This window comes from Pleurodeles waltl, chromosome 1_2 (assembly GCF_031143425.1).
Source record: "Pleurodeles waltl isolate 20211129_DDA chromosome 1_2, aPleWal1.hap1.20221129, whole genome shotgun sequence".
In the NCBI taxonomy this organism is placed as follows: Eukaryota; Metazoa; Chordata; class Amphibia; order Caudata; family Salamandridae; genus Pleurodeles; species Pleurodeles waltl.
The window spans coordinates 932,313,909-932,335,934 of NC_090437.1; the positions used below are offsets into that span (position 1 = coordinate 932,313,909).

General features: G+C 43.6%; 1 protein-coding gene across 6 annotated transcripts in view; it reads right to left on the reverse strand.

Moving 5' to 3' along the window:
• The window catches only part of MICU3 (mitochondrial calcium uptake family member 3), a 387,135-nt gene that overhangs the window by 235,933 nt on the left and 129,176 nt on the right, over positions 1–22,026 (reverse strand). For all 6 annotated transcript variants that reach the window (XM_069200650.1, XM_069200668.1, XM_069200685.1 and 3 more), the window contains exon 6: positions 18,621–18,703. In XM_069200650.1, coding sequence (XP_069056751.1) covers positions 18,621–18,703 — 83 coding nt within the window. The remainder of the gene's footprint in view (positions 1–18,620; positions 18,704–22,026) is intronic.

Here is a 22,026-nt window from a genome sequence, read left to right on the forward strand (position 1 = left end):
ATGGTTTTGATACATTGCGAGGTCCATTGTTGAGGATGCATTGCAAAGCAGCGGTTCCAAGGAAGCTGTAGGGCTGTGATAATGAGTCCTGCGTGGTTGTTGAGGATGCTGTTGATATGGAGGATTCCTGCATCAAGGATGTGTTGCACTGTTCCAGGGGAGCTACAGGGCTACGATGTTAAGCCCTGCATCGTCATTGGGGATTCCATCGACATGTGAATTGCAATGTGAAGGCCTGCATTACAGATGCACTGCACAGCGGCGGTTCCCAGGAAGCTGCAGGCCGCAATGCGAGATCCTGCTTCAGTGATGCATCACACAGCAGTGGTTCGGATGCAGATGTGAAGAGATGTGTCATGTCACATGGGTTCTGCTCACAGGGCCACAGCTGAACTGGTGTAGCACCTTCGGACACACCTCCAAGGGTCCAGGGCTGGGGTGGCACCATTTGGGAGGTAGGACTCACAGCCAAGAGAGTCCAAGTGCAGGATTCAAGATGGTTGGATCCTTTTCTGTCCCTGAGGCTCTAATCAGAAGGCCAGCCAGCTAGCCATTGGAGTCACTCTGGTGGTCCTGGGTTCACGATGCAGGCCCAGTCCTCATCACTCAGGCAGCAGTCCTTCTTGCAGAGCAGCATAGCAGCCTTTTTAAGTCTTCCACAGCCCTAGAGGATTACTAAAGAGTTTGGTATGAGGCTCCATTTTTTTTTTATACCTCTTGCCCACTTTGAAGTAGAAGAATTTTCTTGAAGCTTTCACTCCAGGGGTGATTGGCATGTCCTGCCTCCCTGCCCTGGCCCCAGCTTGTCTAGGGTCACAAAAGACTTGTGTCTTTGTGAGAGAGCTCAGGCAGAGGCTTTGTGGTGGTAGGTGACAGCTCCTCCCCATCATCAGGTCAGAGATGGCCCAGCCTGCCAACACCTATTCCCCCTTTGCCTCACTGTCTGGGAGCAAAAAGCAAAGACAAACTGATAGCTACACCCAGTCATATGATCCAGGATACAAGCTGCAGGCACCAAATGGTTAGGACAAAAAATGCAAACTTTCTCAAAGTTGCACTTTCAGAATTGTGTCTTTAAATCTGACTTCACCATTAAGGACAATTTTAAATTACAATTCTTTACACACTAAACTGAACATCCCTACTTGTAGCTAGCTAAAAGTTAACATATAACTAATGAAATAGGGTAACCCAATGTTATCCTATGGAAGGGATAGGCGTTGCAGTAGTAAAAAAACAAATGTAAAGGGGATGTCAGGTCCAACACATCCTACAGAACCCAATGCATCAAAACAAGTGATACCCTATTGGTTACTAAGGCAGTACCAGTTAGATACTGTAAGGTTCCCTCCCTCCTTGCCCCAATACTAATCAATTTGTATGCTGAACGTCTAGAGAAATTGTTCCTCAGGGTCAGTATCTACGTTTACCGATACGTGGAGGAAACGCAACACAACTATGCATAAGAATTGAGAATATTACTACTTCAAAACTCGATGCCTTTTACACATCAAACTTTGGATGTTCTGGATTCTGTTTTCGTATAGTATCATCAAACAGATCCAAGGCACTCCCAGCTGAAAGGATCTAAATACTTTTAAATAAGCCTTTTAAATAAATCAAGTCATTTGATTTCACAGATCGTTGACATTGCTCTCTGGATAGCCAATATAAAAGGCCATGAAAATTGGTACAAAAAATGGTTACACAAGGAGGAGCCTTACAGTTTCTCTCTCTACAACAGTAAATGTTACTTTGTATCTGAATGAGACAAAGGAGAAGGAAAACCTACTGCTGTTAGGACCAAGTTCATTGAGTAAAATACCGGTTTTGTATTGGTGCTCGTTATAGAGAGAGAACCAATATCAAGCCATTTATTCCCAGATTTTATTTTAAAACTGCTGTACAGGCACGGATGATAACTTGTGCAGAATGTGGGCATACAGTACATAACGGACTACTTAAACCCCACGTAACCTCCCACCAAAACCATCCTTACTGATTTCTGAAACAATGAAATTAGGCAGAATATCACTTGCTCTCTAAAATAACTCAGGATTGAATCTCAATTGTCTAGAAAGCATGACTAACCTATAAAACATCACACCCACACCTTTCCTCATCCCCACCTCAATCGAAAGCCTATTTATCTGTCGTGCCAAAACAGCCTTTAGAAGCTCCAACTCTCTCCTACGCAACACACTGCATTTTAAAAAGAAATCCACTCTCGAGAAAACCTTTCAGTGAATGCCTCCTAAACAGGGTATGCCATTCCCATAGATTTAAGACATATTCCTACACTCACTTCAAATGTGTCTCGATCTTTTTATGTTATCCACATGCACTAATTTGTATGCTATTTTCCTGCTTATGTAAATTACGAAACTATCAATCTTTTCACATTTTACTTGAATACTGCAGACCTGCTTAAGGCTAGCAGCCAATTTTTGTCCTTTTTTATTGAACAGGGCTTTGTCACTCATATGGTGTTCAGTAGCTTTATTGGGGGGAAACTACAACTAAATAAATAAACACCAATGCTCACTGAAAGGAATCACAATGGGAGAAGGTTTGGAATGGTAAGGAGTCTGATTCGAATGAAGGAAATTAAGCTGCCCATGGACCAGTAAGCTTTTCTTACGAGGCAATGAATCTCCAGTAGAGTTTTTACTGGAGGAAACTCGCATTATTTCTTTTCTCCATGTCAGTAAGATTTTCCTGCTGAGGAAAGACTACTGGGGCAACAATTAGGACCTGGATGCGTGAAAGGCATCATCGCAGTAGCTAAATAGCATCGCCACAAACTGCCATGGTTAAGAACTGATGCTTCAACGGAGATGGCTGTTCCAAACCTCAGATCTAAATGTTACTTTCAGCAATTTAAGAGAATCTTCCAGATTCTGCCCCACATCACCCTCTCAGTTCAAAGCTCCTCAATTTAAATTCTTGTGGGCTCCATGGCAGGTGGTGAAAAATGCAACATGTTTGGCTAATTGTAGTCGTAAATACTGAGCTAACCACTTATATTCCACGCTTCCTTTATTTGTACCTATGTTATCTAGGATGAGCTTCAGACTCCTGTAAGCTGTACTTCAAACAATCAAGGGAATCTCCCAAATACTTGAAGGACAAACTCCCAAAATTACACATCGAAACGCCTTCTCGGGTGTCCAAACTTTCTTAAATTCCAAGCGTTCACACCCAATGTAAAGGGTGGGGAAGTACATATTAGGCTTTTTCCCCCACTGCTTGGAATGATCTGTAATTTCAGCTGAACAGTCCTATGGTTAGGTAATCTTCAAAAAGCAGTACAAAGGTAAACATGTCACCTAATGTTATATTTATTCTCTCGTAGTGCAGTATTTAAATCCATGCCAGTGACCGCCTTGTACCCCGAAGGGATGTATGTGTTCGTTTTAAATTTGTGATGAAAAAACACAATTTAACATAACACAGGACCGTGTGAAAAGTTTTAGGATTTATCTGCACCTCCCAATGCCCTCTACATTTTTAACTGACTCTTGAAAAACGGGCGTGATACCAAGATGTCAGGGGTACCCTCTGATGATGTTCTATCTCTTGGTCTCGCAAAAACAACAAAACAGGCGATTATAAATGTATCTATTGGTCTCGCAAAAACAACAAAACAGGCGATTATAAATCAATCAAAATTACTCAGTTTAAGAGATAACCAACGGTGTACCAGTGCCACACTCAGGCAGTACATTGTCCTAGCTACAAGAACAATGCTTTATCGTTAGACCCCACTTCCTCCAGATTGAAGTATGTCAGGAAGGATAATGAACAACTGCACTACACAATATGCAGGATTAAATTTAATTCTGGCTATTTTCCAAAAGGAAGGCAGGCTTTGCTCCACTGATAGTGATCACTCGTGCTTGGGTAATCACCTGCTGATGGACACTAAGTACAATGTGAATATTATTCCTTAGTTCTTTTGACAAAGAGGTAATTATACTTGGATACATTATTTGACCATATCAGCAGCTATTTAAAACCAATGTTAGCATATGATTACGCTTCAAATTCATGCACCATACTGTTTCTACTGTTCTATTTGTGTGCCTTGTATGATTGACGCCAGCGCTATGTAAGGACTTGAAACATGAGAAACTGTATTTGAAATGTATGGCTAAGTATGTGAAACTCATGTAAATGATGCTTTACTCTTCCAAATGTTCAAAGCAAGGGACCTCTGTCAGGCATACAATCCAATGCAGCATGTGCAAGGATTTGCCAGCAAATATTTGGAATACAGAGGCAAAAAATCAGTTAATTGAAAGGAATATTGTGTATTTTTACACACACATTGAAATCAGTAAAAGATAGCTTAGATTTTGTAACAAATACACTGTATTCACTGTTGCAACTCTGGCTTATGTGTGGCCATACGCCTATGGGAGGATACTGCAAAGTTCTTACAAAGCAATCCGCCATTTTTCAAAAGTGCAAGCCAGGGGCTTACACTCCCCTTCTCTCTGCATTCATATTCAATCAGACACTGACAGCAAGTGAGGATGGAATGATGCTGTGGACAACATTGTTATTTCACACACAACGCAGTGCTTTTTTTCCGGTGCGTAGCACCGGAACTTATTTGTGAGAAATAGACACATATTTGAAAGACGGAGGAAGGGAAAAACGAAAAAGCGTCACAATGGGAGAGAGCAGAAAGCTGTAAGAGTGATCTGAAGGGGCAGTGGCTTTAAATGGATTGAGGAGGCCCGAGATGGCTTCAGGATTACGCTGCCTCAGTATTCCGTGGTCGCCCATTTAATTGCAGCTGTCACGTGTTTAAGAAGTGGGCTGTGGCACCGTCACATTTTTATTTACAAATTAGGCACTGAAGCAAAGTCTGCCTAAGATAAGAAGTGAAATTCACATTGGAAGAAAATACGTGTAGAAAGGTTTTCCCACAACTTTTTTAACTAGAGAATTATATGACTAAATGTCGGTTTTGCCAAGCTATGTTTCTGCACATCATACTGCGTGATTTCTCCTTGCAATCTAAACTTCCTAACTTCGTGCAGTTTTCTTAGTTTTGAAAAAAAACTTCATAAATCTTTTAGATGAAATACTTCAGGGACGTACTGAGGAACAAAAAGCAACCCCGGCAATACTGCTCAAACCAACAAACCTTCATTCTCTTCCTCGCTGTATTTCTCTTTTCGCCTATCTGTTTTCTTTCTGACATTCTTGCCTCTTTCTTCTCCATCTCCGATTTCTTTTATTTTACCTCCCTCCCCTTCTTTTGTAGCCCTGCTGTGCAGGCTGCAATTATCTTCATGGTGCTGGGGAAGTGCAGGCTGCTTCTCCAGGATGATGGACATGAGGGTCAAGTAAACCCCAAGCATAAACTCTGATTTTGGAGTAGCGGGAAGTTAAATGTTACTTTTGCTTGTAGGAGCCTTCGCAAAGGGCCATAACATACTGGTAAATGCTATGTGTGGTTTAACAGATTATATTAAGATTGTTTTACCATTATGACCATAATCAAACCAATTAGAAGATAAACAGAATAGCATTATTCCTTCAATATCTATGCCCAACATGTTTTTCCCACTGTCTTTGACGGAGTAATATTAATGGATCCTGGCCTTTATGTGCACAGGCTTGATAAATGACATTAACTAGATGTCAAGGAAATTGTAACATATGTGATGTTAAAATTCCATTCAAATGAAGCCAAAGAAATCCCCGTGTTACTGGGAAGAGAACAAAGACCAAAAACTACAAACTAACGCAGCATGAGTGGAACAATGAACTCTGGTGGAGTCACTTTACAATGAAATCTTTGCAATTTACCTTTTTGCCCAGATGACTCAATGGTACACATAACTGAGAAAGAGGGTACAGGCATAGGCCCTCATTATGACCCTGGTGGACGGAAGACCGCCAGGGGCTGCGGTGGCGGACTCAGTGTCGACGGGCCGATGGTGAAGACTGCCACATTATGAGTATGGCGGTTTGGCCTCTGCCTAACCGTCATATCCCCACTTGTACCGCCAGGGCAGTTGGACAGCCAGGCCAGAGATCAGCATCTCTGACCCTGCAGTCCACTGAAGACCACTGGCGGTATCACGAGTCGACTATCCATCAGTGTTTCCGCAGTGGTAGCACCACCACGAAAAACCCTGGCGGAAAGGCTAACCGTGACAGGAAATTTCTCTCTTGTCACTGGCAGACTCCCCCAACCTCCTCTCCTGCAATTTCAATACCCCACACTCCCCCTTCCATACCAGCACCCTCCATCCCCGCATACATGCACATACACCCATCTTGCGTACACTCATTCACCAACACTTACATACACGCATTCACTCATACATATTCACACACCCACACTCATTCAAACATGCATTCACACATGCATACAAACTTACATGTACACACGCAGACAACACCCACTCACACACAACAACCCACAACCTCCCATGCCCCTCCCCTGTTGGATGATCGACTTACCTTGTCCAGCGAGGAGGTCATCCGGCAGGGAACGGGAACAGACGCTTCCACCTCTGGCAGCACCCCGCCATCAAGATACCGCCAGGCCATATTATAGGTTGTAATACAGCTGGCGGAGTCCTTTTTGCAGGGCGGGGTCGGTGGTGGAACCACCCTTGCGCCTCCTACCACCAGCACGACTACTGGAGGGTTTTTGCCCAAATTGTGGCGGAAATCTTTCAGTACTCGTAATATGGTGGTTGGAAGACCACCAACAATTGGGTCTTCTGGCGCCTGGGGTTTCGGCGGTCTTGAGAAAAGACCGCCAAAGTCATAATGAGGGCCATAATGCTTCATCAGTCAAAATTTGTCTGCTGTTACACTTTATAGAAATAACTGACACAGTGCAGAGTTTTCACCAGTTTTTGGATACATTTTTTAGGACGGCTTCCTGTATTAGGATGGAAGAACTCTGGCTATCACCTAAAGTCAGTGCAGAGCAAGTACCTCCTTTTTTCACTGTACAAGATCTGCCATACCATAAATCAAAACAAACCATTACAGCACCCTTAATTGCAGAGAGGTGTCTCTGATGGTGGCAGCCTCTCTCTGGAGCAGCCTGACCCAGAATCAGGGTCCAGACAACATCTGGAGCCAGCAACGTCAACAATAAGAGGTTTAAGTTTTCACCTATGGGGTAACACCATAGGGGGTAACACCATTAGGGGGTACAATGGGGCTTACAGTAGGTAAGAGCAGTGAAAGAAGAACCAGCATTTCAACTTATTAAAGATTTAAGTGAATTCCAAGTGTTTTTAATGAAACATTACCTTACTTTTGTGAATTCATCAAGATCTCAAATACATAAAAAATAGTTATTTTGCCCAAATAGTTGGGCACACTATGTGAGACACACGCTTCACCTGGTTAAAAGCCAGTGACTCTGGAAATTTCAATTTGGTGATAATTCATGTTGGGAAAAGGCCCTCTCTGAAGGCTCAACCCAAACTTTTAGCCTTCCTTCTCCTCTTTTTATGACCTCATTTGTTTGGCTGCAGTAGTAGGTCATTGTCCCTAAGCAGGGAAGTCCATCAAGGTATTGATTAGTTTACCCTGGCTTTAGGCTGGAGCAGGGTTGTATTGGAAAATGGCCCTCTCTGAAGGGTCATCCCAAACTTTTTGTCTTCCCCTCCTCTTTTTCTGACCTCAGTTGTTTTGGTTTTAGGACTTTGGGCACTTTACCACTGCTGACCCATGCTAAAAAGCTTGTGCTCTCTCCCAAAAACATGGTAACATTGGCTCATATCCAATTGCACATTTAATGTACCTATAAGTCCATAGTACAGTGCACTAGATGTGCCCAGAGCTTGTAAATAAATGCTACTACTGAGTTTGCAGCAATGATTGTGCCACCCACATAAGGAGCTCCTTAACCATGTCTCAGATCTGCCATTGCAAGGCCTATGTGTGTAGCTTCACTGCCACTTCGACGTGGCATTTAAAACTACTTGCCAAGCCTTAAATTCCCCTTTTCTTACACACAAGTCATCCCTAAGGAAGGCCCTAGGTAACCCATAGGGCAGGGGTTACGTAAGTAAAAGGCAGGATATGTACTTATAAGTTATACATGTCCTGGTAGTAAAAACACAAAAACAAAGTCGTTTTCACTACTGTGGAGCCTGCTCCTTTCATAGGCCAGCATTAGAAATTCCCTTATATGCTTTTAACTGGTAATTTCTGATCTGAGAGGAATACAATTGTCATGTTTGATATTGTTGGAATGGTAGTGAGAAATCCTACTTCCTGATGAAGCTGAATTCTACATTACTATTTCAGAAATGCCACTTTCAGAAAGTAGGCCATTTCTCTGCACTTACAGTTCTCTGTGCCTTACAGCCTGTCTCCACTCCACGTCTGGTCTGTGCTGGTTGACATCTCCCCTTGTGCATTCCACCCAGATAGCAATAAACACAGGACACTCTGCTGCACCTGCATTCATCTGGATACTGATGGGTATTCCTGGGCAGCAAGGGTGGAGGGGCTCTCTTACACTTCAAAGGCCAGTGGCCTGCTCTCACACAGAGGACTGATAACCCTCCCCCAGCAAAAAGGCCTGGGTTGGAAGGAGAACATGCACACTTCAAAACCACTCTTTGACGTTTCTTTCACTTCAAAATCACTTTTGGGTATATATAATGGGTCTGTGATCCCACCAAATCAGACATTTCGGGACCTACAACTGAACTCTGTCAGAGGGACTGCCTGGCTGCCCAAAGGACACATCTAGACTGCTTTACTTGAAGGACTGCTGGCAAGCTTGTTGTGCAGCTGCCTGTTGACCGCTGACTCTGCTGGAAGGACTCTTCCTTCCTCCAGAAGTGCTCTCCAAGGGCTTGGATTGAGCTTGCCCCCTGTTCAAAGCTTCACCAAAGAGAAGAAAATCCAGCCTGTCGGAAAATCTACCTAACGCCTGTAAAATTTGATGGAACGCCTGCCTAATCAATGCATCGCCTGCCTCGCAGCTAAAAAAAAAAAAAAAAAAAAAAAAAAAAAAAAATCACAGCATTGCCTGCTGGATCAATGCAATGCCTGTTTCTTCTCAACGCGTTCTGGATTTTCCACACATCGCCCCCGAGTGTCAAAATATCCCCGCATTGTGGTGAAGAACCAACGCTCCACTCCAGGAAACCGACACATTGCCTTGCAGCGTGGAAAGAAACAATGAATTGCCTTTGCAGCGCTGGAAAAATTGACACATCGCTTTACTTTTCTATGCATCTCCTCCTCTGCCACCCCTCTGCTCGCATCCCAGTTGTTGTGTGTTCAAAGGACATAACCACTGATTAAGGATTGAGACTCATTTAAACATTTAAAAATTTATATCTTGACTTGTGCAGATTGGATTTTTACGTTTTGGTCTTCTTTTAATCAGATAAATATTCTCTATTTCCTCAAACTGTTGTGGAATACTTTTTGTGGTGTTTTCACTGTCTTACTCAATGAGTTACTGCACAAATACTTTACACATTGCCTTTTAAGTTGAACCTACCTGCTCTGTGCCAAGGTAATAGAGGGTAAGCACAGGATAATTTAGGTGTGTTGTGACTTAAAGGTTTGGGGTTCTTACTTGGACAGGGTGCATACCTCTGCCGACAAGATACCCAATTTCTAACAATCCACACATGGAATGGGCAGATCTCTAACCATACAAAGTAACATGGATGCCATGTTACTTCCATCCATATGGATCACCCCTAAATCTCCCTAGCCATAGCCCTGAGGACCTATAAGTCAGCCAATGATTCCCAGAAAGTTCCTAAAGACAGAATCTATGAAGGATAATAATTCAGGGTCTTGGATGTTTAATGTCCTGAGCATTTGAGAGTGGTACCAAAAAGTATCAAACTGCTCCAAGTAATAATATTCCTCACTTCCACTTCAGTCACAAAGGTCCAATTACTTGTAGATTGGTTAGCTATCCGAGTGACAAAGTGAGAAGCCTTAGATGTGTACTTACTCTTGTGTAGTAAATCTTAAAATAAGGCCTGGGATATTGCTTTTGTGAACACAGTTAGGAACAAAAGAGACAACAGGCTTTCCTGGGGACAATCTTCATGAGAAGAAAATACTACTGAAGGAGCCAAAACCTTGGGACTAATTTAGCATTTGGTGGTTGACCACCACCTGTCATCCGTCATGATGGTGGAGAACATTACGTCTACCACTATGATGGACTAGCTCCTGCCAAATTTAGAAACCACCGCTGGTCCAGCGGTGATCTCAGTTCCTTCCTCTGCAGGTACCAGAAATGTGGAAGACAACTGCTTTCTGTTTGACAGTGTCCACAATTTTTTTTTATTTTTAACAAAGAAATTCCCAAACCAGGAGTTTGTTTTGGGAAAAAAAGTAGTGAGCTTCACACAAAGATGTTTTTTCCCTCTGAAGGTGGGGGTCATTGTTTTCATCTTTTTGCCGGTGTATCATCCCTAAATAGGGCGGGCAGTGTGATGTCCTTACTCCGATGGCCGGAACTCCTTCAGACTGTTGGAACAAGAGTTCCATTGATGAAGCCAATAGGGAGCAACACCAATGGAAATCTGGTGGTCTAGGCAATTCTAAATAGGGCAGGTGAACCAAGAGTTCGGCAGACAGAGTAGTCCATCACGTTTGCAACAGAATACCCTGTTCTTTCTGCCAAACTCTAAATTGGGCAGCTAGTCCTTTGAGTCAAATTTCTATTTTTGATTGGCTCCCAAAAGAGAACCCTGAGTACTCTCCATCATAGGGAATCCTTTCTTAAGCAAAAATACGATAGTTGAAACAATACAAGATTTAATTTCTATGCATTTGTTCTTTTGCCCCCACAGATTGTATGGATGACTTAGGTGAATTCTACCACATATCAACAATTTTAGTGTTGGTATACTTTTTGCAAAGAGTCAGTGAGCTTTAGGCCAATTCCCTTTGAACTGCAGAAAGTATCAGACATGTCAGCTTGCACGTAAGACCCACATGGTCACAGTTCCTACTCTATTCATTACCGGATGTGGCATGAGGCTTGTGAAGTTCCTCGGGTGCACCCATGTAATAGGGCCCTTAGGCACCTTGGCTTGAGATAATTCCCATTATAAGGCAATGAAGGCACCATTACACCTTCCATGCCAGGGTGTTCAAAGACCAAACATCTTCCAACATCACTTTTTTTGATGACTGATGATATTGTGCAAAAAGTTAGACTCATGTATCTTGATGAAATCTATTCAACCGATGTGAAAGCTGTAATACATAAGTGAATGAATTGGCTGGGCTAAGGCAAGACAATGTTGGTGATGGTCACCTGACAAGGGGGATTTACAGAAGGTGAAAGAAGAGAGCAGACAGTCCACACTTTGCATATCAGTTTTGGATATAGTTTTTATGAAAGCTAAGGTCTGTGTATGACACCTTCCAAATATGTATAGACTTTCTTAGTCCTCTGCTGATGGGAGTCATATAACAACTGTCTAGAGAAAGGATGACTCATCAATATGAACACAGAATAAGCAGTTGGGTTTTAGGAATGAAATTACTCAAATTGCAGGAATGTTAAAGAATGTTACATTAATGTTAAGCATAGGATTGTCTTTTTTTTGGGATAAACAATGAGTCTAGAACCAGAAAGTATGCACTTAAGCTAAACTGAAAACTGTACTCTTTTTTCATGTGGAACCATCCTACGTTGCAGATTCAAGCAAATATTATTCATACAATGGGAATCTGAGGACTGGGTGGTGTGAGTACATACTGGGGAAAAAGGAGAAGGAAGTCTGGCACTAGCAGTGACGGTTAGTTCTTACTGAAAGTTTCAACAGACAATTGTCTAACATCCACTTTTTAAGGAAGCATGATAACCTTTTGTTCCAGAAAATGTTAAATATATGTTAAGTATGTATTACGATTTTGCTGACTGGATATTCACTTTAAAACATGAATGATATCTTGATTTTACTTTTCGCACATTCATTGTTGTTTGCCATCAACAATATCTACTCGTACTGCAACACCAAACTATAAAAAAAAAACTATTCTTTGTTTTCTGTGTTTGCGAGACACCTAACATTTGAACGTTCTACAGGGAGTGCAGAATTATTAGGCAAATGAGTATTTTGATCACATCATCCTCTTTATGCATGTTGTCTTACTCCAAGCTGTATAGGCTCGAAAGCCTACTACCAATTAAGCATATTAGGTGATGTGCATCTCTGTAATGAGAAGGGGTGTGGTCTAATGACATCAACACCCTATATCAGGTGTGCATAATTATTAGGCAACTTCCTTTCCTTTGGCAAAATGGGTCAAAAGAAGGACTTGACAGGCTCAGAAAAGTCAAAAATAGTGAGATATATTGCAGAGGGATGCAGCACTCTTAAAATTGCAAAGCTTCTGAAGCGTGATCATCGAACAATCAAGCGTTTCATTCAAAATAGTCAACAGGGTCGCAAGAAGCGTGTGGAAAAACCAAGGCGCAAAATAACTGCCCATGAACTGAGAAAAGTCAAGCGTGCAGCTGCCACGATGCCACTTGCCACCAGTTTGGTCATATTTCAGAGCTGCAACATCACTGGAGTGCCCAAAAGCACAAGGTGTGCAATACTCAGAGACATGGCCAAGGTAAGAAAGGCTGAAAGACGCCCACCACTGAACAAGACACACAAGCTGAAACGTCAAGACTGGGCCAAGAAATATCTCAAGACTGATTTTTCTAAGGTTTTATGGACTGATGAAATGAGAGTGAGTCTTGATGGGCCAGATGGATGGGCCCGTGGCTGGATTGGTAAAGGGCAGAGAGCTCCAGTCCGACTCAGACGCCAGCAAGGTGGAGGTGGAGTACTGGTTTGGGCTGGTATCATCAAAGATGAGCTTGTGGGGCCTTTTCGGGTTGAGGATGGAGTCAAGCTCAACTCCCAGTCCTACTGCCAGTTCTTGGAAGACACCTTCTTCAAGCAGTGGTACAGGAAGAAGTCTGCATCCTTCAAGAAAAACATGATTTTCCTGCAGGGCAATGCTCCATCACACGCGTCCAAGTACTCCACAGCGTGGCTGACAAGAAAGGGTATAAAAGAAGGAAATCTAATGACATGGCCGGCCTCCTTGTTCACCTGATCTGAACCCCATTGAGAACCTGTGGTCCATCATCAAATGTGAGATTTACAAGGAGGGAAAACAGTACACCTCTCTGAACAGTGTCTGGGAGGCTGTGGTTGCTGCTGCACGCACTGTTGATGGTGAACAGATCAAAACACTGACAGAATCCATGGATGGCAGGCTTTTGAGTGTCCTTGCAAAGAAAGGTGGCTATATTGGTCACTGATTTTTTTTTGTTTTGTTTTTGAATGTCAGAAATGTATATTTGTGAATGTTGAGATGTTATATTGGTTTCACTGGTAATAATAAATAATTGAAATGGGTATATATTTTTTTTTGTTGAGTTGCCTAATAATTATGCACAGTAATAGTCACCTGCACACACAGATATCCCCCTAACATAGCTAAAACTAAAAACAAACTAAAAACTACTTCCAAAAATATTCAGCTTGGATATTAATGAGTTTTTTGGGTTCATTGAGAATATGGTTGTTGTTCAATAATAAAATTAATCCTCAAAAATACAACTTGCCTAATAATTCTGCACTCCCTGTATTGAAAATCAATTATTGAACAACATAGTCTTGATCTTTCTACCTGATACTGTTTTCACATCTTCCTCTATGCACTTGATCCTATGTTACACTAATGACAAATACTTTTTTTTAAAGTTAGACTTCTTACAGAGCACCAACATTAGCATTTGAATTTAATTTGGAACATAGACATAGCACTATGGTAAGTGAGAGCAGCATGGACAAGAGAGGAGACCACCAAGCGGGAGTGCCGGAAAATTGAGAAGATGTGGTGCCACAAACACACAGAGAGCAACCACGCTGCCCTCAACACAGCCATCCACAAGCATCACCAGCTCATCCGGACTACCAAAAGATCCTTCCACAAAGTACGCATCAACAAAAAACGCGCACAACAGCAAAGAGCTCTTCAGCATCATCAAAGAACTGGCCAACCCCAAGTCCTGCTCCATTGACCACCCCCAATCACAAGACCTCTGCAACTCCCTTGCCACCTTTTTTCACTGCAAGATCACGGACATCCACTGCAGCTTCGCCTCCTTGATCCTCATGACCGCCGCGGCCACTTATAACCCCAACGCACCCAGCCACACCAACCTCCTGAGCACCTGGACCCAAACCAACGATGAGGACACCGCCAAGATCATGAGCATCATCTATTCTGGATCATCCTCCGACCCCTGCCCCAACCATGTCTTCAACAAAGCCAGCCGAATCATTGCCCCCCATCTCCGTGCTATCACCAACAGCTTCTTCGAGACTGCCACCTTCCTGGAGAGCTGGAAACACGCCGAAGTCAACGCCCTGCTCAAAAAACCCAAGGCAGACCCCAAAGACCTCAAGAACTACCAGCCCATCTCCCTCCTTCCCTTCCCAGTGAAGGTCGTTGAGAAGATAGTCAACAGCCAACTGACCCACTTCCTGGAGGACAACAGCACGCTAGACATCTCCCAATCCAGCTTCCACAAGAACCACAGCACCAAGACCGCTCTCATCGCTGCAACCTATGACATCAGGATCATGCTCGACAAAGGTGAAACTGCTGCCCTCATCCTCCTTGACCTCTCGGCAGCCTTCAACACCGTCTGTCACCACACCCTCTGCGCACGCCTCTATGACGCCGGGATCCACCACAAGGCCCTGGACTGGATCACACCCTTCCTCTCCGGTAGAACTCAGAGAGTCTGCCTCCCCCTGTTCCTGTCTAGAGCCACCAAGACCATCTGCGGCGTCCCTCAAGGATCCTCTCTCAGCCCAACCCTTTTCACACGCACCTTCTACATGGCACCGCTCGCCAACATCATCCGATCTCACGGCCTCAACATCGTCTCCTACGCAGACGACACCCAGCTGATCCTCTCACTCACCAAGTCCCCGCCACCGCTAAGATCAATCTCCACAACAGACAGCATGCCATTGCCAACTGGATGGAGATGAGCCACCTCAAACTGAACTCGGACAAGACTGAGATCCTCATCCTCGGCTCTAACCGCTCCGCATGGGATGACTCCGGTGGCCAGCCACCCTGGGAACCGCACCAACTCCCACCACCCACGCATGCAACCTTGGTTTAATCCTAGACTCATCGCTCACCATGACCCAGCAAGTCAACGCCGTCTCATCGTCCTGTTTCAACACCCTCCACATGCTTCGCAAAAACAGTCACCCATGCCCTTGTCAACAGCAGACTGGACTACGGCAACGCACTCTACGTGGGTACAACGGCCAAGCTCCAGAGGAAACTTCAACGTATTCAGAACACCTCCGCACGCCTCATCCTCAACATCCCACGCAATGAACACATCTCAGCCCACCTCAGAGACCTACACTGGCTCCCCGTCAACAAGAGGATCACCTTTAAACTCCTCATCCACGCCCGCAAAGCTCTCCACGACGCAGGCCCTGCCTACCTCAATGAGTGCCTCAGCTTCCACACACCCACCCGCCAGCTCCGCTCCACCAACCTTGCCCTCGCCACCTTCCCCCGCATCCATCGTACCACAGCCGGAGCAGATCCTTCTTTCACCTTGCCACCAAAACCTGGAACTCCCTCCCAGTCGACCTACGTCTGACCCATGACCTCCTGACCTTCAGGAAACACCTCAAGACCTGGCTATTCGAGCAGTAGCAACCCTCCCCACCACCCACCAGCGCTTTGAGACTCTAACGGGTGAGTAGCGCGCTTAACAAGTGATTGCTTGATTGACTGATTGAACAGTAGAACTGAAAGTGTAACAATCTTTGATTTTGTTCCTAGTGACCATGGACCTACCATGTAACATGATTTCCTTTTAAAAGAGGCATCACAGCTGTTACTCAATCGTAGCTATGAAAAGAGCGCCTGAACAGGAGTTCAAGTGACCTATCAGCAGGACTTTTTCTTGGTTGAGTACCAAATACCAAACATGGTCTGCTAAACTATCACCCAACATGCAACATTCTTTCCTGGATGTGTTCCTGCCCAACAGGTGATTCTAAAAAGAATGCTTACAGCCCTACTCTGCATATTGTGTCGCGCTCAGAGGAGCCAGCTATGCCTATTCAGGCCAACTTACTGTTTGCTGCTGAGTAGACACTTCGCACCTTTTTCACACCCACTCAACTGCTAAATATTGCGGGGCAGAACTAGGAAACAAATGCAAATTTAGCCTCTGGGAACTTCAGGCAGCTAAAGGGTAACTTTCTAAAAGTTAATTTTCCTTAAAATGCATTAAAAACCCAAATTCACCATTAAATTCAATTACATTTTTAATAACTATTAAACATGATTTTTTATTTGTATTTTTCTAGCTAGTGCTATTCCCGAAATACATTATTAGAATTGTAATCTGTACTGATTATCTACATAGGATAGCTAGACCTACCACAGTGTTAAGTAGCTTTCAGGTGCTAGTGACTGCAAAGACATGTCAACTTTAAATCTCTATATCTCCTAGTTATAAATAACATGTGCCCTGCCTTGTGGACTATAAGCTTACATAGGGGTGACAATAATATTTATTAGGTAGGTTTTGACCTGTCAAAAAGGTTTATTTTGACAGGACCAATGCAGTTTAAACTGCCACAAGCAGGTTTCAAAGGTAGGCCTGACACCATGTTTTACACTTTCATTGTAGTGGATGGCACAATAGATTCTGCAATCCACTTGTAACATTTAACTTACAGCTACCTGGGTACATTTTGTACCATGTACTAGGGACTCATTCATAAATTAAATATACCAATTAGCAGTATGCTAATTTCATCATGTTGGAAGGAAGAGCACAGGGACTTTACCTCTGGTTAGCAGAGGTAAAGTGCACATAAATCTACAGTCAGCAAAAACAGTTAAGGCAAAAATCTGGAGGCATGTCACACAATAGCTACAAAGCTATTTCACAATCTGGACTCAAAATGAACCGTTCAGAGACAGTGAAAATAGGTTTCCACCCAAGTTTGATGAGGCCCCTTCGCAGCATCTAATAAGAAGTGAGGACAGGCTGATGCCATCAAGGTAGGGCTCATCACTAAATTGTGGGGTGTGTTCAACAACTCCAGGAACGACAATTGATTTGGGGCTTTGCTCAGACAAGGGGTTATGAAGATTGAATGAATCCATGACAGGTTAAAGCCTTTATTAGTAAGTGGGAAAGTCTAGCTAATCATGGGGAACAACCACACTGCAGAATAACATAACATATTAGTTTCTAAATCCCATGTGAGAGTTTCATAAAGTGTGAAGAAAAGAAAAAGTGTGAAGAAAAGAAACAGTGTAAAGAATGGAGTGGCAAAGGATAGGGAAATTTGAGTAGCCATAAGTGAATGACTTAGTAGCAAATACCAAGTTCAATGTTTAAATGGCATTATCTATTTCTAAAATGCTACATCATCACCGAAGTTGTCAAAGACAGTGCATCAAATTTAAAATGAAAATACCCACTACACAAAAAATAATAATACAAAAAAACCACTATGTTTGCCTGTTACAGCGCCTGCAAGCAATGTTTTCTGGTCATCATAAAAAGCACCATCATCAGTATGAAACTAATCTAATGTCCACTTTCAGTTAAGGTCCACCCTCCGGTAATTATATCTATCTATCGATCTATACTGGGGTTTTGTAAAGCGCAACTTTCATATCATATGGGGTCCCTGGATAGCAATTGAATAATCTACAAAGTCTAACAGATTGGCAAAGGCAGGCAGATTATAAATTCCTCAAGTATTTAAAAAAAAAAACTAACAAAAATACTACACTTGTCCTAAAAAGCAACTAGATGAAATGCAAAATCACGATTTTGTGTTATTTGGAACGGTTTTCATATCTCAGTTCTCCTTCATTAACAAATCAAACATTCGGTAAAAACTCCCCAAGGATGAATATAAAATAATCACTACACTCGCGGAGAAACAATGATTTTTGGAAAACTGATAAAAACACATGTATAAGGAAAGACAAAGAAGAAAGCGGTAGAGTAAAATAAGAAGTTGCAAGAGTCTGGATTTAGGTTTTGGAATCACAGCACTAAACTAAATTGTCGTGTGGATCCTTTTATTTGGCCTTTTCAACAGCCTTGATAGTGGTATTGTTCAAGTCCCATGTTACTACAGTTCTATTTTGATGAATTTTAAAGCTCAAATTGGCATCTGCCTTCCTCTGAACCCGTGTGCACAGTCGGCGACCTACAATGCCACTGCTATCGCTCAAGCACAGGAGCGTTAACGAGCACACATTTTAAGTGATGGATAAGGTAATTTGAGAGCATCGGTAAACAGCATCAAGAGTGATAAACTCGGCTTAGACACCTTCTGTAAACATGTAAATTCATTGACCTGGACTCTGAAAATCAAACATCATACTATTGAGCGAAGCGAAGACTCAGTGAGCGTTACGCTTGCACCTCTCTCGCCTGGCAGCAGTGCCTATGCAGACAGTAAGGTGACGTGGAAATACTCAGAGCCAAGCGCGAGAACGAACAGTGGTCCAGACCTGACAAAATGTAGCAATCCACATACCACTAGGAACTCCTTCTTGTCCACCATCTGATTGCCGTCGGTATCGAACATGTTGAATGCTATCTTGAAGCCGGCGTGGGGTTCTAAAAGGAATACAGGAGAGATTGAAGCGGTATCAGTTACAGTGGAAGGAAGGAGGCGGGGGAGGCAGAAAAATGTGAACAAGGATTCCACGCAAGGCATTCATTCTGGCTCACTTGAAACACTCCGTTTCAACTCAAGCGAAGAGCTGGGGTCCTTCTGGGGAGCGAATCAAGAGATTGGAACGTAAATATGCAACATATTAGGCGCCTAACTTCGACATGTCTCTTAGACGTAGTGTCAAGCATTGTGTTGAACGCAGGAGAGTGATGTAACAGAAAACGTTCACTTCAACTACTTTTACCCGTAATTATTTATAGAATATGCCATAACGCTCGAGAATGAAGTAACTAGGGTCTTATTTCGTAAAACTTTACACTGGTGCAAAAGAAAGAGCAAACCCATTTTGTCACATTTTGCTGCTTGCTTTATGAGAAATTCAGCAAACATGTTTTTTAATAAGGAAATCAGCAAACATGTTTTATACCAGTCCAAAAAGGTGAAACCGTTTACAAAATGTGTGCTGCATCTATCCCTTGCAAATAATTTGACAATTAAATTCTGGTCTGTGATAAAAAAAAGGAGTTACTGGCCTTGCACTGTTTTGTGGCTTATATTCTAGCAAGATATCTAAACAGTATACGGCCCCAAACTTAATATAGTCTTTCACATTTAAAAAGTGAAATGTGTATGTCAACCTCCCTACTTATTATTTAAACAGCACACACAGTATGGAATTAGTTTCCCCAATAATTGCACTAGTCAAATCTTAATTTAGCAGCAAATAGAGTTGGTTTTATTCCCTGTTGCACAAGAAGCAAAAGCGTAAACATAAAAGATCTCCATTTTGGATCATGTGCCCATTTGAGCGTAATGTGGACCCCGAAAACTTGAACCAAATTGCAATATGCCGGCTGGTAAACTCCCCTCCGCTACAGAGAAGTCTCGTTAGAATAGAAACCAGTGCAACAATACCTTACACAGAAGGAACAAAGTAGCAGGCATAATCTGCAGGTGGACTGCTATGCGCTGGAAATAAAAGCAGCAGCACAAAGTACGTACAGAAAACTAAATTGTTAGCTGCAGCTCACTCACTGGAAGTTTGTTACTACACTCACTCCTGGTCTCAAATTTCTTACTGAGGCAGGAGTGGAGTTGACTGGGCCTGCACATTCAAACTTTAGTGATGCAAATATTTTGAATCGTGACTTTGCTACTTTGCAATCTTCTACCGAAAAATGAGGGAACACCTGACAAGAACGAAAGGCACAGCCCTTTCAAAATGTCAACTTGGCAGCTTTTGTTGTATTCTCAAAATGTTTGGAATAGCATGATTATGCCATCGATTAGGCTAAGCATCACTGGACTGCAAGTACAACCAAGCAATAGATCACAATCTAAAAACCCAAAGGGCCCAATTTACAAAGAGCCTCTGCAGTGGTTGCGGAGTCTCCGAATTTGTGGCAGAATCTACGCAATAACAAACTGCAGTGTGGAGATTCCGCTAAGAGTGCGGAGACTCCACTATGACTGCGGAGGCTCTTTGTGAACTGGGCCCTACATGAGCAAAAGCCCAGTGCTACACGATGTCAGAGAAGAAATTCAAGTGAGGTAACCAAGAGCATTGTTCTATCTCTTTTGACAAAGGGCCTGAATACGAACGTGACAGACAGAACGTACTATCCTGATGGATTACTGTCTATCAAATTTAAAGATGACCACGGGGGCAGTGGTTATCTCTGTACAATGAACGTAACCACCATCACAGCAGTTAACGTCAATGAACAAAACATTTGTTGGACAGCTGCTGTCTGTTTTAATGGCTGCTCAAACTTGATTTTTTTTTTCCAGAAACAAATTGCCAAATAGGGAATTTGTTTTTGAAACATAAAAATAAAGTAAGGACCCCCCACACCCGGGAAGTTTCCTCTGAGGGTTTTTTCGTAATGGGGGGTTTATTTTTATTTGCTGTTCCTGGGGTGATAAGGGAAAAAAGGAATTACACCCTCCACCCTAAATAGGACAGGCTGGGTATTGTCCTTCCTCCAAAGGCCCCTACCCCGTAGGACAGTTGGAGGAAGCTTCTGTTGTCACAGCAACATGGGTTCCGTTGATCAAAAACTTAAGGTCTGTCCATCTCTAAATGAGGTGAGAGGACTGAGCGTTTGGTGGGAATGAGTACTCACACATTTGTGACAAAGTAGCTTGTCCTCCAAACACTCAGGTGGTCATTCAGACTTCAGCAGTCTTTTCCTTAGACCGCTGAAGCCATGGGTGCCAGCAGATCGCCAGTGCTGGCGGTCTTCTGACTGACATATTACGAGTGCTGAAGGAGTTCCACCACAATTTGGGTGGAAACCCTCCAGTAGTCCTGCTGGTGGTCAGAGGCGGTTCCACTGCTGGCCCGCCTCGCCATAAGGACTCCACAACCTATAATATGGCCTGGTGGTGTCCTGATGCCAGTTCGCTGCCGGCAGTGGGACCATCGGGCTCTGACCCCTCAGGGAGGAGCATCTCATCAGATGAGGTAAAATGTCCTCTGCAAGGGGGGTGGGGTGTGTGAATGGATGTGTGTGTATGCAAGTCATTAATTGGGGGGGGGGGGGGGAGTGTGTGCGTGCATGTGTCTGTGTGTAAATGTGGTGATGCGTGTGAGGGTGAATGTGAATGCTGGGTAGTGGTGCACGTGTATGGATTTGCGGGGTGTTGTGTGTGTGTGTGTGCGCATCAGTGTTAGGGTGGTGTCAGTGTGAGTGTCAGGGTGTGGGTGCGTGTGGATGTGTGTGTATGCAGGGGGTGTGGTGGGTAAGTATTAGGATCGGGGGGTCACTACTGGGAGCGGGGGTGAGGGTTTTCACTAATGGAGCAGGGGTGGGAAGGTTACTAGGGGGCTCGGGGAGGTGGGGAATGGGAATGTTGTAAGGGAAGGGGGTGGAGGGCTCTTGGGTAGATGGGGGGTGGGGGGAGTCATCTACCGGTGACAAGAATGCAAACCACCATGAACTCCCTGGCGGAAAGGGGCCTTGTTATGTCGCCGGCGGTATAGAGTGGACCATCGGTTCGGAGATGCTCATCTCTGGCCTGGCCCAGCGGGTACAACCGCCCTGGCGGTAGGAATGGGTAAGTGGCAGTTTGCACAGGCCAAACCGCCACACTTGTAATGTGGTGTTCTTCACCACTGGCCCGTCGGCAGTGAGACCGCCACCGCAGCCCTGGTGGTCAAATACCACCAAGGTCAGAATGACCACCTAAATCTTGTCCAAAATAATGTTAGTTCAATGGGACAACATTGCATCAGAATACAATCACACCATCGGGTGCAGAG